At 45.2% G+C, this 19,175-nt stretch overlaps 1 protein-coding gene across 2 annotated transcripts in view; it reads left to right on the top strand.

The window, feature by feature from the left end:
• Positions 1-5,381: 5,381 nt before the first annotated feature.
• USP31 (ubiquitin specific peptidase 31) overlaps positions 5,382-19,175 on the top strand; it is a 191,818-nt gene continuing 178,024 nt past the window's right edge. For both annotated transcript variants that reach the window (XM_082260266.1, XM_082260265.1), the window contains exon 1: positions 5,382-6,067. In XM_082260266.1, the coding sequence (XP_082116392.1) occupies positions 5,576-6,067 (492 nt within the window). In that variant the 5' untranslated portion in view covers positions 5,382-5,575. The remainder of the gene's footprint in view (positions 6,068-19,175) is intronic.

Raw genomic sequence — 19,175 nt, 5'->3', positions numbered from 1 at the left:
GCATTTGCGCGATTTTTAAATCGAAGGCGCCTCACCGACAGGTAAGTGAGACTCCTCTGCAGCCCCTGCATTTCCTCATGCAGTGCTGCGGGCATGGTACAGGACATTCTCCTGTACCATGCCCGCAGCGCTGCATCTCCTGTGCCATGCCTGTACATACTGTGCCATGCTTGTACTTGCTGTGCCATGCCTATACCTACTGTGCCATGCCTGTACATACTGTGCCATGCCTGTTCATACTGTGCCATGCCTGTACATACTGTGCCATGCCTATACCATCACCTGTGCCATGCCTATACCATCTCCTGTACCATAACCTGTGCCATGCCTGTACCATGACCTCTGCCATGCCTATACTTATAATTTTCTCAATACCCGCTTCCCTAGGGAGGCTACATTTTATGCCCTACCCAAAACCCACAAAAATGTCATTTCTCCCCCTGGCCGCCCTATTATTTCCGGTATTGGCAATCTTACCGAGAATGCGAGCCGGTTCATTGACTTTTTTCTAATTTTTTTAATGCCTCATGTCCATGCCCTCCCATCCTACATCGCACTGGTTCGCAGTATTCCTTATGCCCAGTACATCAGGTTACGGCGGAACTGTACATCACTTGCAGACTACAAGAGACAGTCTGGCCTTTTGCGGATGCGTCTGTTGAAGAGAGGTTACAGCAAGAGTACCCTTCGCAAGGCCTACAACTTGGCTCTGTCAAAAGACAGACATTCCCTTCTTTATGGTACTAAACCTACTACTTCGAATCACCTAGTGAAGTTCATTACAAAATTTTCCAGCCATCAGGGCACATTGCGCAATGTCCTTAATAGACATTGGCATCTTCTGCATGAAGACCCCATAGTGGGCAAACATGTGAATGCAGTGCCTCAGATCACCTTTAGGCGGACTACCTCCTTGCGAGACCGCCTAACACGTAGTTTTTACAGCCATAAGAAGACCATAGTCCCTGGGCCACGAGGCATTTACAAATGCCGCCACTGTGATATGTGCCCTTGGGTGGCCGAGGGTAACAGATTTATTTTGCCCAATGGCGAGACTTTTGTTCCGACCTTTAGAGCAGATTGCAGTACTGAGGGGGTGGTCTACCTCATGTTCTGCAAATGCAGCATGTTTTATGTGGGGAAGACCTTTCGTCAATTTCGACGACGGATAAATGACCACATTTATTACTCATCAGGTGGCAAGATGATCACGCCGGTAAGCAGGCATTTGGACTTGTACCATCGGTTTAATACTATGAATGTCAATTTTATTGTTTTGGAGGTCATACCTCGTGACCCCAGGGGCGGCGATTGGAATCAGCGTATCCTCCAGAGGGAATCCCTCTGGATTGAGCGTCTGAATGCCAATGTCCGCCCAGGGCTTAACGAGGCGCACTCCTATAAATGCTTTCTGTGAAGGATCAATAACGCTGTCAATCCCCCTATGATTGGCAATTGTATTCTTCCTGCTGTATAATTTCTCTAATATTTTTTTTCCCCCCCTTTCCCCCCCCCCCTTTTTTCCTCCTCATCCCTTCCCTCCCCGCCTGTGTCCCCCCCCCCCTTTGTTTTTTTCCCCCCTTCCTCCCCTTCTTCCTCCCAGTCCCTCTCCCCTTCTGTATAATTGGTTCAAGTTTCAAGACATCACTGTTTGATACATCCAGTGTAGCTATCTAATACTATGTACTCTGTTTGGCCATTATAAATGTTTGTACGGATCGACTGCACCATGCCCATGGGTTTGTGACCCTAGTGTCCCCACTTTGGGGACACCTGTGGTCCAATATATGGTCAGGTTGGCACTCGATTTTTTATTTATGACATGTACCCTAGACGTAATTGTTAGTATTTACTGATGTTTCCAAGTGTCCCGTTTTTTAGGTCATGCCAACGGTGCACTTGTCACATATATGGTCGTGCTTTTCTTTGTGTTTTTTTCTTCTCCGTCGGGGGTCTCCCTTCTTCTCCCTCTCCCCCGCCTTCCTACTAGCTTGGCATTTTTCTTACTGGATTGTCCCATCTCAGCATTCTTTCCTTTCCTTGTCTACAGGAAGGCGCCGTGCATGTGGGGGCGTGCACACCATCCCCGCTGACTGCTCGGAGCCGACGTACGGCCGGGTAACCACGCCCAACGGTTGGCTGCCAATCGGCGCCCCCGCTGGCGTGGATAGGAGGTAGCGCTGTGGGTCGACTGACTCACAAGGGCTCCCTCCCCCTGTCATGACGCGGCCGGCTTGGTGCTGGGTCACCATGGTGACGCCTGTGGCCCGCGCATGCGCGGGGAATACCGGCCGGAGTTGATGACGTCACACGCTTGACTCATCACCCGGGACCATTGCCCTTAAATAGAGCGCGCTATTCGCTCTAAAACATGGCGGTATCCCCATCTGGGGGGGCACACACACGGTCGCTGTAGCGGTAGCATACACAGCCTGAACACACCTGGGTAAGTCTACATGCTTCTTTTGGGCCATTTATCTCTATATACGGCGGTTTATTGTACTTACTACCTTCAATATCCACAGGTCTTAGGCACATGAGGTTATTCACCTCACCTACCCATGTTTTGGGTTTGTAGGCCGGGGCTTTCTCTCCATCCGGCCGCCACATACTACCTCCTTTTGGGACCAAACTTCCATGATAACAAGCCCCTACCTTGTTCCGTACCCATGTGAGTACTGCCCCAGTTGGCCCCATTAACTTTTCACGCTGCTACTTTTTGCTTTATCACAGCCCGGTGTCTTGTGGTTACCTATCATAATGGGGATGCCTATATCCATCTTAGGCACTTTAATCCTTACCTGTACCTTGCTGATGCATGTTGTCACACTTATCTGGAATTTCTTTTTACTTGTTATTACTACTTTCAACTGTTAAAATACGCGGTATTAATCCTTGTATGAATTTGGGGTCTTTGTAACTGTAGCTATTTAGTTGCACTGAGGTGAGGTCTTGGACAACTGTCCTCATCCTAGTCTCCCTTCCAATTCCATCAATTTTTGGCCATTGTCCATTCCATTTATTACATTATTTATTTCAGGTTATTCGAAGTTCCTTGTCTCATGTTAGGTCTGGTAATCCTACCAGGCTTTTTGCTCCAACTACAGCGCACCGATCCCCCTCGTTATTTCTTCTAGCCTTTAAGGCTTGATTTATCATAAGGTTCTCTCACCTGAAATATCTCTCTCAGGTATGTATTTTGTTTAATATATGATTGCAGTTCTGCTCACTCCATTAGAATACCCCATTTTACCATACTATGAAGCCTTGGTCCCTACGTTTGGCTCTATGTCTGCGGGCCTGGCTAGCACTCCCAGCATTCAGGCCCCTTTTTATTTCCACCCTTTCCCTCTCTGTTTCACTTTCATTCCCCCCCTTTTTCTTTTTTCTCTCTTCTCTGCCCTCTTATTCTTACTTTCTCTTTCTACTATCTTTCTGTCTCCTGGTGTGACAAGGGTATGGCACGTAGCCTCAAATGTAACCATGTGTTGACTGGTCATTAGATCTATTCAGTTATATGACGGTATAATAACTCTTATAAAAATGTAAACGTTTTGTCTACATATAAGGATATTCATTGTTATTGCTTTGTCCTTATGCAGATGTTTGCTCTCATCACATGCTCCAGAAGAAGCTTACTATGTTAAGCGAAACATGTAGGGCAGCTGGGATTCAACCTAAACATCTGTATCTACTATGTACAGACGACCCTTTGGAGACGGCCATCCCTTCTCCAGGGCCGCCTCATGAACACAGGTCATCCTTGTATCGCTTGTGATTGTTGTACCAATAATCAATACTTGATAGGCTATGCGATTTGCACAACCGTTTTGAGGCTTTGCCGCCTTATTGTAATAATTGCTGTATATGATATGTTGTCCTTTTCATATGTCTCTTCTTTTGCGTTTTGTTATCAATGTGCTTTTGTGAATTTTCTAATAAAGAATATACAATTTTAATATTGGTGCCTATAAAGTCCAATCTCTTCCCTCCACTTTCTTCACTGTGCCATGCCTATACCATAACCTGTGCCATGCCTGTACCATGACCTGTGCCATGCCTATACCATAACCTGTACCATGACCTGTGCCATGCCTATACCATAACCTGTGCCATGCCTGTACCATGACCTGTGCCATGCCTATACCATAACCTGTACCATGACCTGTGCCATGCCTATACCATAACCTGTGCCATGCCTGTACCATGACCTGTGCCATGCCTATACCATAACCTGTGCCATGCCCTTACCATGACCTGTGCCATGCCTATACCATAACCTGTGCCATGCCTGTACCATGACCTGTGCCATGCCTGTACCATGACCTGTGCCATGCCTATACCATCTCCTGTACCATAACCTGTGCCATGCCTGTACCATAACCTGTGCCATGCCTGTACCATGACCTGTGCCATGCCTGTACCATGACCTGTGCCATGCCTATACCATCTCCTGTACCATAACCTGTGCCATGCCTGTACCATGACCTGTGCCATGCCTATACCATAACCTGTGCCATGCCCTTACCATGACCTGTGCCATGCCTATACCATAACCTGTGCCATGCCTGTACCATGACCTGTGCCATGCCTGTACCATGACCTGTGCCATGCCTATACCATCTCCTGTACCATAACCTGTGCCATGCCTGTACCATGACCTGTGCCATGCCTGTACCATGACCTGTGCCATGCCTGTACCATGACCTGTGCCATGCCTATACCATCTCCTGTACCATAACCTGTGCCATGCCTGTACCATGACCTGTGCCATGCCTGTACCATGACCTGTGCCATGCCTGTACCATGACCTGTGCCATGCCTATACCATCTCTTGTACCATAACCTGTGCCATGCCTGTACCATGACCTGTGCCATGCCTGTACCATGACCTGTGCCATGCCTATACCATAACCTTGCCATGCCTGTACCATCACCTGTGCCCTGACCTGTGCCATGCCCTTACCATGACCTGTGCAATGCCTATACTATGACCTGCGCCATCTCCTGTACCATGCCCTTACTATGACCTGCGCCATCTCCTGCACCATGCCCGCAGCCCCTGTTTTGTGTCTCGTGGTGGTCCAGTAGCTGCTGCATTTCCCACCCTAGGCTTATACTCGAGTCAATAAGTTTTCCCACTTTTTTGTGGTAAAATTAGGGGTCTCGGCTTATATTCGGTCGACTTATACTCGAGTATATACGGTATCAGTTATCTGCACCTTTCTCCCTTGTCAACTGCAGGTACAGTTATAGCTAAGCCTAATGCCACGCCCCCTGCACAGTGACAGCCACGCCTAGCAAGCTATTCGCCAGCTTGCCACTGAAGTGGGCAGGAATAAATTGCCACCATAGCAACAACGACGGGCGACGCTCCCCTTTTGCCCTGAACAAAGATGGGCCCGGCCGATTTGCGTCTCTCAATCACGTGACCAGCGCCACCGCCGGTGTCCGGGCACTTCTGCACGGTGTACCCCCCCTTCCCCATCCACCGGAAAGGAAAGCGTGCTGCAGCCAGAGGGCATCGGCTCCTGGGCGCACTGTACCCGGTGTGTGCAGGACGGGGGATGCCCTCATGTCGCAGGCGGCGGTGGTGGTGCAGGGCGGGAAGGAGAAGAAGGTGGGGAAGAAGCTGTTCTGGCGGCGGGGGGGATTTGTCAGCCGCTTCCTGCGGACCCTCAGCACCTTATCCCACCTGAGCAGCGAGCAGGAGGCCGAGAGCCCCAACCGGGACAAAGGTTCCCCCTGCCGAGCGCCTCAGCCCGACCCCCCCAGTGATGGCAGCTCGTCCCCCGCCCTCACTGCTCCCGACAGCCCCCGCACCCCCGGCCTGTCCGGCCTCAAGAATCACGGCAACACCTGCTTCATGAACGCCGTGCTGCAGTGCCTCAGCAACACCGACCTGTTCGCCGAGTTCCTGGGATTGGAGCAGTACAAGGAGGGCAGCCCGCTCCCCAGCCCCGCCGCCACCACCCCTGACCGGGGAGAGGTCACCGAACAGCTGGCCAAGCTGCTGAGATCCCTCTGGACCCTGGAGTACACCCCCCAACACAGCCGGGACTTCAAGGTGATATTACTGTACTACCACCCCCATCATCATCACTACTGTCCTTCAATACAACACTCATCATCATCACTGTCCTCCAATACAACACTCATCATCATCACTGTCCTCCAATACAACACTCATCATCATCACTATCCTTCAATATCACACCCATCATCACCACCACTGTCCTCCAATACAACACCCATCATCATCATCACCACCACTGTCCTCCAATACAACACCCATCCTCCTCATTACTGCCCTTCAATACAACACCCATCATCATGATCACTGCCCTTCAATACAACACCCGTCATCCTCCTCATTACTGCCCTTCAATACAACACCCATCATCATGATCACTGCCCTTCAATACAACACCCATCATCCTCCTCATTACTGCCCTTCAATACAACACCCATCATCATCATCATCACTGTCCACCAATACAACACCCATCATCATCACTGTCCACCAATACAACACCCATCATCATCACTGTCCACCAATACAATACCCATCATCATCATCATCATCATCACTGTCCACCAATACAATACCCATCATCATCATCATCATCATCACTGTCCACCAATACAACACCCATCATCATCATCATCATCATCACTGTCCACCAATACAACACCCATCATCATCATCATCATCATCATCATTGTCCACCAATACAACACCCATCATCATCATCATCATCACTGTCCACCAATACAACACCCATCATCATCATCATCATCACTGTCCACCAATACAACACCCATCATCATCATCATCACTGTCCACCAATACAACACCCATCATCATCATCATCATCACTGTCCACCAATACAACACCCATCCTCATCATCATCATCACTGTCCACCAATACAACACCCATCATCATCATCATCACTGTCCACCAATACAACACCCATCATCATCATCATCACTGTCCACCAATACAATACCCATCATCATCATCATCATCATCATCACTGTCCACCAATACAACACCCATCATCATCATCACTGTCCACCAATACAACACCCATCATCATCATCATCACTGTCCACCAATACAACACCCATCATCATCATCATCACTGTCCACCAATACAACACTCATCATCATCATCACTGTCCACCAATACAACACCCATCATCATAATCACTGTCCACCAATACAACACCCATCATCATCATCATCACTGTCCACCAATACAACACCCATCATCATCATCATCACTGTCCACCAATACAACACCCATCATCATCATCATCACTGTCCACCAATACAACACCCATCATCATCATCATCACTGTCCACCAATACAACACCCATCATCATCATCATCACTGTCCACCAATACAACACCCATCATCACCATCACTGTCCTCCAATACAACACCCATCATCATCATCATCACTGTCCACCAATACAACACCCATCATCATCATCATCACTGTCCACCAATACAACACCCATCATCATCATCATCACTGTCCACCAATACAACACCCATCATCATCATCACTGTCCACCAATACAACACCCATCATCATCATCACTGTCCACCAATACAACACCCATCATCATCATCACTGTCCACCAATACAACACCCATCATCATCATCATCACTGTCCACCAATACAACACTCATCATCATCATCACTGTCCACCAATACAACACCCATCATCATAATCACTGTCCACCAATACAACACCCATCATCATCATCATCACTGTCCACCAATACAACACCCATCATCATCATCATCACTGTCCACCAATACAACACCCATCATCATCATCATCACTGTCCACCAATACAACACCCATCATCATCATCATCACTGTCCACCAATACAACACCCATCATCATCATCACTGTCCACCAATACAACACCCATCATCATCATCACTGTCCACCAATACAACACCCATCATCATCATCATCACTGTCCACCAATACAACACTCATCATCATCATCACTGTCCACCAATACAACACCCATCATCATAATCACTGTCCACCAATACAACACCCATCATCATCATCATCACTGTCCACCAATACAACACCCATCATCATCATCATCACTGTCCACCAATACAACACCCATCATCATCATCATCACTGTCCACCAATACAACACCCATCATCATCATCATCACTGTCCACCAATACAACACCCATCATCATCATCATCATCGTCCTCCAATACAACACCCATCATCATCATCATCATCATCATCATCACCACTGTCCTCTAATACAACACCTATCATCATCATTATCACTGTCCTCCAATACAACACCCCTCCTATTATCCTCCTCGTTATCAGTGGAGAGAATGTCCCCCTTACATTGTACGTTGGTCAGTGGAAAGAATGCCTCTGGTACATTAGCGGTGATTGGAAAGAATGCCCCTTCCCCTTACGGTTGGCTGTCATTGGAAGAATGTCCCTCTTGCCCCCTTAGGTTGGCAGTCATCGGGGATTATTCACCCCTTATGCCACCTTTATATTTGCAGGCAGTGGGATGAATGCCCCCGCCTCCCCTTACATTGGCAGTCAGTGGGAAAGATGCCCCCTCTACATGGTGGTCAGTGAAAAGAATATCCCCCTTAAGCTGGTGGTCAGAGATGAGCTCAGGCATGATCAGATCCTACTCCAAACCCACCTGAACAATCCCACCAGAAAGCTTTTGCTTGACTGGACCAGTCATAAGCCGTTGAGGCATTCTCCACCCCACCACTGTACTTATAGGTGTGGCTGTGGGGTGGGTAATAGCATAGCTGCAGATGATTGGCTCAGTACAGGTAACCACTTTTTGGTGCGTTCCGGCTAGGATTCAAACAAGTCTGAGCTCAACCCTGCTGATCAGTGGGAAGCATTGCCCCCCTTTACATCAATGATCAGTGGGAATAATCCCCTCTTAAATTGATGACCAGTTGGAAGAATGTTCCAAGTGGCAATTGGACCCAGAACTATGTAAGCAAGGTGGAGGTTAACCAGCCACCGCTCAAGGACACTAAGTTCCATGGAACTCTGTTTAAGATTGTGATGTCTAATAGAACTCTTCACCTGCTGTAGATATGGGAGAAACAACAGCCGAAAGATCCATAAATGTGCACACGCAGACAAGCTGTGCATGCATGTTTGTTTGACTGCTGCTGGGTTTGAGAGGGTTTGGTTTGGAACGTCTGTTTTGACCTGTTCTTTTTCAAGGTGTCTGGACAGGGCTGTCTCTGTAAGCATAGGAATGTTTCTAAGGCTAGCCTTAGGAACAGGAATGCCATTTTTTGCCACTTTACTGTGGCATTTGGGGGTCCATTTGTTGTAGATGTGGGTTGGGCGGATACTTGCACCTCTCTCTGCCAGCCAGACATGGGTACTGTCCACTTCTAGGAAAGTGACAAGCAGCAGGAATTCTTCATGTTGCACGAACTGTTCTTATGGTTTAAGAACGGGATGGTGTCAAGCTCCCCCTTTCACCTATTTCTTTAAAATTAATACTTTCATGTGATTATCCAATAGTTATTTGAGGGACCCAAAAATTGGTCTTGCACAGGCGCCCTATGATGACTCTGGTTCCCAGAGGAGGTTGCCCTATGCAGAGGGCTACTTACTGTGAACTGGGCCCAGCACAGTCAGGATCTCAAGCTGACATGGGGAGCTGTCCAGCTTTATGACTTCTTTATTGCTCTCTGAAACTGCATGCCTTTGATTTTCCGCTTACAAGAATGCTGTCAAGTCCTTCCGTAGATAAAAGATGTGATAGTTGATCATTCCATAAACGTGTGTATGAAGTAGCTGAGCATGCATATCTAGTTCAGTTATCCTTTTCCTGGAAGCGTGCATTCAGGAGGATCTCTCCCAGCCCTATTCTTTCCCAAAAATCTCTTGGCAAGCTGTGAGGATAGGTCAGACCCTTTTTTTTCTAATGGTTTTAATTTTTAAATATATAAGGTCAACAGAAAAAAAGGATTTTTAAATCAATACAGAAATGTTGGCTTACTGAAAAGTAGCAGAAGTCAGAAGAGAGAAGCATGAAGTGCTCTAGAACAGTGGTCCTCAACTCCGGTCCTCGGGGGCCCACTAACAGGCCAGGTTTTAAGTATTACCTTGGGGAGATGCAGACTAGAGTACTGCAATCACTGAGCAGCAAATGAGATCACCCGTGATGTAATTTAGTTATCTTGCAAACCTGGCCTGTTAGTGGGCCCCGAGGACCAGGGTTGAGGACCACTGTTCTAGAATGTCTTGGTAGAGCGCTGCGTTGACTTTGGACTTGATAAAACACAGTGGACCAACACCAGCAGATGACATGGTTCCCCAAATCATCACGGACTGTGGAAACCTGACACTGTCTGTGGAAACCGGGACCTCATGCAACTTGGATTCTGTGCCTCTCCACTCTTCCTCCAGACTCTGGGACCTTTATTTCCAAATTTAATGCAACCTTTTCCACAGTCAGTGAAGATTTGGGGAGCCGTGTCATCTGCTGGTGTTGGCCCACTGTGTTTTATCAAGTCCAAAGTCAGAGCAGCCCTCTACCAGGAAATTATAGAGCACTTCATGCTTCTCTCTGGTGACCAGCTTTATGAAGATGCAGATTTGATTTTCCAGCTGGACTTGGCACCTGCCCACACTGTCAAAAGAACCTGTTTCAGGAGTCACTTTGGTTGGGGGGGCCTGTGGAACACAGCTTACCTTAGAGAGGTTGGGAAATTCCCCTCTGAGCCCTCTAGGCCCCTCTGTGTAAGTCACCCTGTGTCTATTAGGGACACAGGGTGACCAAGAAAATGATGGACAACTACTTGGTGGACACTGATAATGTGGTTTTGATTGCTTCAAATGGGACAGTGATATATTTGTCCACAATATACCTCAAGACATATAGGATACATTAATTCCACTGTATCAGAATGATAGAACATTGTATGAGCTTCGCCTCAGACTGTTGTAGACGGCCTGTGACTTCTGAATGGTCGGGGCGTTGCTTGGATGTTAATTCCAGGGGCGTTGCTTGGATGCAGTGTTAATTTTGGCAGCAAATTTCAATTTAGTTTTAGTCTTAGGACTAAAATGGCGTTTTACTCCCATTTTAGTCTTCTGCAAGTGTTTTAGTTTTAGTACATTTTAGTCGACTAAAACGTCCTACATTTTATAGTCGATTATAACTCATTTTAGTCATCTATAATCGAATGGATGTCGTTCAATTGTAACTTGTAATGCATTATTTAAGCATTTCTCTACAATTTCCAAACTCATTATATATTACTGCTGGTCCTGGAGTGAAAAATCGAAATATGTTATTATTTATGATATTAAGCTTTGAGCATGCACCAATTTTGGCAGCAAATTTCGATTTAGTTTTAGTTAGTCTTTTGACTAAAATGCCATTTTAGTTTTAGTCGTATTTTAGTCATCTGAATTGTTTTAGTCCTATTTTAGTCTACTAAAATTGTGTTAATTTAGTCGACGAAAACGTTTTAGTCGACGAAATTAACACTGCTTGGATGTTAATTCCAGGTTCTTCAATATAGGAGACGGACAGCCTGTTACTAGTGGTCTCCTACTATTGTCTGTTTTAATAAGTTCTGTGTTTATACTTAGGATAATGTGTAATATATTTTGTTTTAACCTTGTTGCAGTGCTGAGTGAAATTACCATGTTTATTATAACATTGTCTAGATGTGGATTCCCATTGACCTATTGTTTTTGTCCAGATGGCTAAAGAAATCAGGTTAACTATATTTCTGTACACAATTTCATCTGCATAGCATAGTGTAATTGGGCACCTGACCTGGTGGGATAATTTGATCAGGAGGGGGACATCCTCCTGTGTGGTATATACAGTTGGGCAAAAAAGTATTTAGTCAGCCACCAACTTTGCAAGTTCTCCCACTTAAAAAGATGAGGCCTGTAATTTTCATCATAGGTACACTTCAACTATGAGAGACAAAATTGAGAAAAACATCCAGAAAATCAGTCTGATTTTTAAAAAAAATTTTGAAAATTATGGTAGAAAAATAAGTATTTGGTCAAAAACATAAAGCGCTGCGCAAACTGTTGGCGCTATATAAATCCTGTATTATAATAATAATAACAAAAGTTAATCTCAATACTTTGTTATATACCCTTTGGTAGCAATGACAAAGGTCAAACGTTTTCTGTAAATCTTCACAAGGTTTTCGCACACCGTTGCTGGTATTTTGGCCCATTCCTCCATGCAGATCTCCTCTAGAGCAGTGATGTTTTGGGGCTGTCGCTGGGCAACACGGACTTTCAAATCCCTCCAAAGGTTTTCTATGGGGTTGAGATATGGAGACTGGCTAGGCCACTCCAGGACCTTGAAATGCTTCTTACGAAGCCACTCCTTCGTTTGGACCCGGGCGCTGCGTTTGAGATCATTGTCATGCTGAAAGACCCAGCCGCGTTTCATCTTCAATACCCTTGCTGATGGAAGGAGGTTTTCTCTCAAAATCTCACCATACATGGCCCCATTTATTCTTTCCTTTGCATGGATCAGTCGTCCTGGTCCCTTTGCAGAAAAACTGCTTCAAAGCATGATATTTCCACCCCATGCTTCACAGTAGGTATGGTGTTCTTTGGATGCAACTCAGCATTCTTTCTCCTCCAAACACGAAGAGTTGAGTTTTTACCAAAACGTTCTACTTTGGTTTCATCTGACCATATGGCATTCTCCCAATCCTTTTCTGGATCATCCAAATGCTCTCTAGCAAACTTCAGACGGGCCCGGACATGTACTGACTTAAGCAGGGGGACACGTCTGGCACTGCAGGATTTGAGTCCCTGGCGGCATAGTGTGTTACTGATGGTAGCCTTTGTTACTTTGGTTCCAGCTCTCTGCAGGTCATTCACTAGGTCCCCCCGTGTGGTTCTGGGATTTTTCCTCACCATTTTTGTGAACATTTTGACCCCACGGGGTGAGATCTTGCCTGGAGCCCCACATCGAGGGAGATTATCGATGGTCTTGTATGTCTTCGATTTTCTAATAATTGCTCCCACAGTTGATTTCTTCACACCAAGCTGCGTGACTATTGCAGATTCAGTCTTCCCAGCCTGGTGCAGGTCTACAATTTTGTTTCTGGTGTCCTTCGACAGCTCTTTGGTCTTGGCCATAGTGGAGTTTGGAGTGTGACTGAGGTTGTGTACAGGTGTCTTTTATACTGATAACAAGTTCAAACAGGTGCCATTAATACAGGTAACGAGTGGAGGACATGGGAGCCTCTTAAAGAAGTTACAGGTCTGTGAGAGCCAGAAAAGAAATCTTGCTTGTTTGTAGGTGACTAAATACTTATTTTACCAAGGAATTTACCAATTCATTAGAAAGCCTACAATGTGATTTCCTGGAATCTCCCCCCCCCCCCCCCATTCTGTCTCTCATAGTTGAAGTGTACCTATGATGAAAATTACAGGCCTCTCTCTCATCTTTTTAAGTGGGAGAACTTGCACAATTTGGGGCTGACTAAATACTTTTTTTGCCCAACTGTATTGTGTGTGTTTGTTCAATAAAGGTTCCGGATCTATACAAGCTATTCTCGGCTAGTTCTGTATAAGGGCAGCTAGAATATCTGATATCTATGTTCAGACTGGAGGAAGCTGTATTCTGACGGAAGCCCACCAGCACATTGTGTGTCACGGTTCCGTTACAGTACCAATACCTGGTTTAATGATCATGGTATCCCTGTGCTTGTTTGGCCAGTAAACTCGTCTGACCTAAACCCCATAGAGAATCTGTGGGGTATTGTCAAGAGGAAGATGAGACATCAGACCAAACAATGCAGATGAGCTGAAGGCCACTATTCAAAGCAACCTGGGCTTCCATAACACCTCAGCAGTGCCACAGGCTGATTGCTTCCACGCCACATCACATTGATGCAGTAATTCATGCAAAAGGAGCCCCAACTCAAGTATTGAGTGCATTCTATACTGTACATGGACATACTAAAAATCCTTTTTTCTTTTGGTCTTCTATACGGTAATAATTACATTTTCTGAGATCCTGAATTTTTGGGTTTTTACTAGCTATAAGCCCTATTTATCAAAATGAAAAGAAAGAAATGCTTGAAATATATCACTCTGTGTGTAACGCATCTATATAAAATATTGGAGTTTGACTTTTTAAATTGAATTAAGTAAATTAACTTTTTGATAATCTAATTTTATGAGATGCACCTGTATATACCCAAGGATGAACCCCGGAAATGCAAGCAGTCTGCATTCTGAGATTTTGTTCTGGGACATATGCTGCCCTAAATGTTATTAGCACTTATGGCACCATCCAGCCACAGCAACTTTCAGCCTCTCATAGTGTTTTACAGGCTACTGATGTCAGAGCTAGACAGTGCGACTGTGCCTTCCACCCGCACCAAAGAGCTGGAATCTCATCCATCAGGGCTTAATACCGGGGAAGCATGACACCATAGCAAGGGGTTCTAGAAAGCACTGCTTTAGTTGCTGACCGTTGGCTACAAGCTCCAGCATAGCTGGAGCTTAAGTGCCGGTCCACATTAGTGCGATCACAGAGCTCGCATGTGATTCGGAGCGCACTGCTCCTAAAATGACATGCGATCTCTGTGCGGTGCAAATTCAGCCATACAGTATGTATGGCTGAATTTGCACCGCAATCGCACTAAAAGATGCGCAGGACCCTTTTTTGGTCCGCAGCAGAATCGAATCGCATGGTTCACACTAGTGCGATCCGATTCTGTGCGAACTTTCAGATCGCACTGCGATATGCGATCCGATCTGGGGGTGTCGTCAACTTTTAATTGGCACCCCCAGCATATTGCATATGGCAGTGTGAACTGCCAGGGGTGCGGATGCGATGCAGGAACACGCTGTATATTCGCAGCGTTCCCGCATCGCACAAATGTGAACCGGCACTCAAGGTGTCAAAGGGAGCTGTCCAGCTCCATCAGCTCAATTACCATGTTATGTATACAGTAGGTATAGTGTGTTGCAGTCAAAGGTGTAAGCAGGAATCCCAAGGAGTCTCCTTAGTGTTATAGCTGCTATCCCTATTTCTAGGGTGTGAAAAATGGAGAGCCTGTGCTACGTGTTTGCATAACTTGATGAAGGTTGGAGAACTCCATGAGAGACGGGGAGAAGCTGGCGGGAAGTTCAACTGCATTGTTCACAAAAATGGTTTTGTTTTGGGCTGATACCTAAAATACATAAAAGATTCTTGACAAATTTCTGCAATCAGCATTTCTGCATTGAATTCTGAATAGTGGGGATGTTGCATATCAGAGGGGAAGGTTTGTGTTGCTGCTTGGAGGAATCTTTGTAGAAAAGGCAGATACTTTGTTTAACCGCTTGCCGACTGCTCACAGTATATTTACTGCGGCAGTCAGCCCCTCACAGGCAGAGTGACGTAGGTCTACGTCGCTCGCCTGTGAGGCTCTGGGGAGCGAGCGCGCACCCGCGCGGTCATGGACCCCCCCCCCCCCCTGCGCGTGTGACCAGCGGACCCGATGTCCGCCGGTCACTCGGCGATCGGCGGGGGAGAGGGAGAATGTCAGGCAGCTTGTGTAAACAAGCCACCTGTCATTCTCCTCGCTGTAAAGACACTGATCACACGGATCTAGTATGTAGATCCGTTGATCAGTGTCCTTACAGCTCAAGCCACAGCCAATTAGTAGAAAGCACGCCCCTAGGGATACACACAGCCCCTCCCTCCCAAATAAAGTTAACCCCTTCACTACCAGTGTATTTTTACAGTAACAGTGCATATGTATAGCACTGATTACTGTAGAAATGTCACTGGTAACCCCAAAAGTGTCAAAAATGTCAGTCAAGGGTCCGATCTGTCCGCCGCAATGTCGCAGTACCGCAAAAAAAATCGCAGATCGCCGCCATTACACGTTAAAAAAAAAAAAAAAACAACAAAAATGACAAAAATCTTTCCCTTTGTTAGTAAACGCGATAACTTTTGCGCAAACCAATCAAAATACGCTTTTTTTTTTTTTTTTTTTTACCAAACATAGGTAGCATAAAACAAATTGGCCGAAAATGTTAAAAAATTTTGATTTTTACATTTTTTTTTGGGGGGGAATTTCATATAAAAAAATGTGAAAAATATTGTTATTTTTGCAAAATGTACGCTCTTTTTTTTGTTTATAGCGCAAAAAGTAAAAATCGCACGGGTGATCAAATACCACCAAAAGAAAGCTCTGTTTGTGGGAAAAAAAGGACGTCAAATTCGTTTAGGTACAGCGTCGCACGACCGCGCAATTGTCCGTTAAAGTCACGCAGTGCCGAATCGCAAAATACCCCCTGGTCGTTTAGCAGGAAAATCCTCCGGGGCTTAAGTGGTTAACTGAGTAGCTGGTTTTATCGGTTTCTCATTGTCCTCCTTCTTCTTAGAGAGATGCAGCAACACTTGAAGGGTCAAAGCTTTGATGATTACCTATAGAATTCTCACCAACATCTTTAGAAAGTGGAATAAAGAGCATGTAGAACAATATAGCTCACTGTGTTCTTTGTACTTCAGTACCTGGAAAAGCTGCTTGTGCGCACTTGCTAATCAAGCTTGCTAAGCTTTGGTCCTATAGCCATTGATTCATTTTTTTTTTTTTTTCCTTTTAAACCATTTTAGGACTGGACCTATTTTTGACACGTGTTTACAAGCTAAAATAATTTTTTCTTTTGCTGGAAAACTACTCAGAACCCCCAAACATTATATATATATATATATATATATATATATATATATATATATATAATTTTTTTTTTTTCTTTTCCTTTTTTGCAGAGACCCCAGAGAATAAAATGGAGATCGTTGCAATATTTTTTTATGACACCGTATTTGTGCAGCGGTCTTCCAAACGCAATTTGGAAAAAATAAACTTTTTTAAATTGAAATAAGAAAATCGTTCTTAGCCTCATTTTTATTCCATAATGTGCAAGATGATGTTACACCGAGTAAATAGATACCCAACATGTCATGCTTCAAAATTGCGCAGGCTCGCGAAATGGCGACAAACTTTGGTACTTAAAAATCCCATAGGCGACGCTTTAAAAATTTCTACAGGTTACCAGTTTAGAGTTAGAGGAGGTCTAGGGCTAGGTTTATTGCTCTCGCTCGAATACTCCCGCCTCCGCTCGTTCCCTGGGGAGCCATCGCGTGTGACCGGCAGCTCCAATGGCCGCCGGCCACTCGTGATCTCCCGCAGCAGAGGGAAAAAGACAGCCGTCTGTCATTCTCCCTGAAGTGATCACAGAGGCTATGTGATCCTGCTATATAGGATCACATGTCTCTGTGGTTACTTCACTAGCCACGCCCCTGATAGTTAGAATCACGCCCCTAGGGACACACTTAACCTCTTGATCACCAATAAAGTTAACCCCTTCCCTGCCAGTGTCATTTTTACAGTAACTGCATATTTATAGCACTGATTACTGTAGTAATGTCACTGGTATCCCCAAAAGTGTCAAAAATGTCAGTCAGGGGTCCGATCTGTCCACCGCAATGTTGCAGTCCCGCAAAAAAAATAGCAGATCGCCGCCATTACTAGTTAAAAAAAAAAAACTATAAAAATTGCATAAATCTTTCCCATAGATAGTAAATGCAATAACTTTTGCAAAAAAAACCAACGAAAATACGCTTGTTGCGTTTTTTTTTTTTTTATATGGAAAAAAAAATGTGAAAAATATATTTTTCAAAATTGTTGCTCTTTTTTTGTTTATAGCGCAAAAAAAAAAAAAAATCGCACAGGTGATCAAATGCCACCAAAAGAATTTCAATTTCATTTGGGTACAGCGTCGCACAATTGTCCGTTAAAGTCACGCAGTGCCAAATCGCAAAATAGGGCCTGGTCATTGAGCAGCCAAATCCTACGGGGCTAAAGTGGTTAACCACTTCTAAACCGCCCACCCCAGTTTTACTCCGGACGTTAAATACCGGTGTTATGGCAGCAGATTAGCTGCCATAACCCCAATATTTTCTTAATGGCGGACGGTCCTCTTTCACATAAGTGGTCCTAGCGGCAAATTTGCCGCAGGGTCACTTTTATAGGCGGCGGGAGAGGTGCTTACCCCCCCCCCCCCCCCAGAGTAGTTTTTCTAGGAAAAAAAAGTACTGAGATATATAATATTTCATACATACATTAATGGTATCCCATTTTTCTTAAGAAAATATCCAATTGCATATGAAACAAAGTTTGTTTAGAGCTTTTTTTTGTCTTGGATTACAAAAGTTTTTCAATAAAGAAGTATGCACAATGATAGCTGTAGGATAGAAGATTACGTACGTCTATTTATAGAGTTTGATCCCATTCTATCCATATACTGCTTTTTTTTAGTTTGAGTCTGTGGGCTTTTATGTTTGTGTTTTAATTGAGTCGCTTCTAATTTGTAATAATAGATCGTCAAAACTGCAATGTGGTGTTTTTTTGTTTCTTTTGTATGTTGTCCATAGCTGCAAAAACAAAAAGGAACAAAATAAACTTTTGGGTGGATCAGGAAAGGGAGGGCCATGCAAGGTAAGGTCTACCTTGTCCCTCTGTTCCAAAATAGAGTCTTCATCCCCACCTATTGTCCCCAAAAAGCTGTAGGGGTTTGCCAGGGGTAGATTTTTATCATTGGTAAGCCCCCAGAAAAGTGGCTTTTCCTTTTTTGTGTTTAAAAAAAAAAAAAAAAAAAAGCCCTATTGTAAATCCAACATTAACGCCATCCAGAGATGTATTTCTTTGTCAATCACTACAACCCACCACCTGATTATGATTTCCCACTGCTACTCCTGTCACAAATGGATACATCCCCAGCCGACTGGCCATTATTGATTGATATCGCTTTTTAACCTGTTCCGGACCGCCTGCCACAGATATACTGTGGCAGGCAGCCCCTCCTGCGCGAACTGACATAGCCCTACGTCAATAGCGCTCTGCCAGCAACGCGCTCCCGCACCCACTAGGCAGCAGGGACTCGACACCCGCGACCGCTCCCCGCTGAGCGAGAAGGGCGGTCAGCTGTTGTAGACACAGCTGACCGTTCTTCTCTCTGGATTGATCAGAGCGCCTGTGATCCTTCTATAAAGGATCACAGGTCTCTGTGATCATTTCAAAAGCCCCGCCCCCATACAGTTAGAATCCC

The sequence above is a fragment of the Pelophylax lessonae genome (assembly GCF_965119305.1).
Source record: "Pelophylax lessonae genome assembly, chromosome: 6".
Taxonomy (NCBI): Eukaryota; Metazoa; Chordata; class Amphibia; order Anura; family Ranidae; genus Pelophylax; species Pelophylax lessonae.
This window is presented reverse-complemented; position numbering and strand designations above follow the sequence as displayed.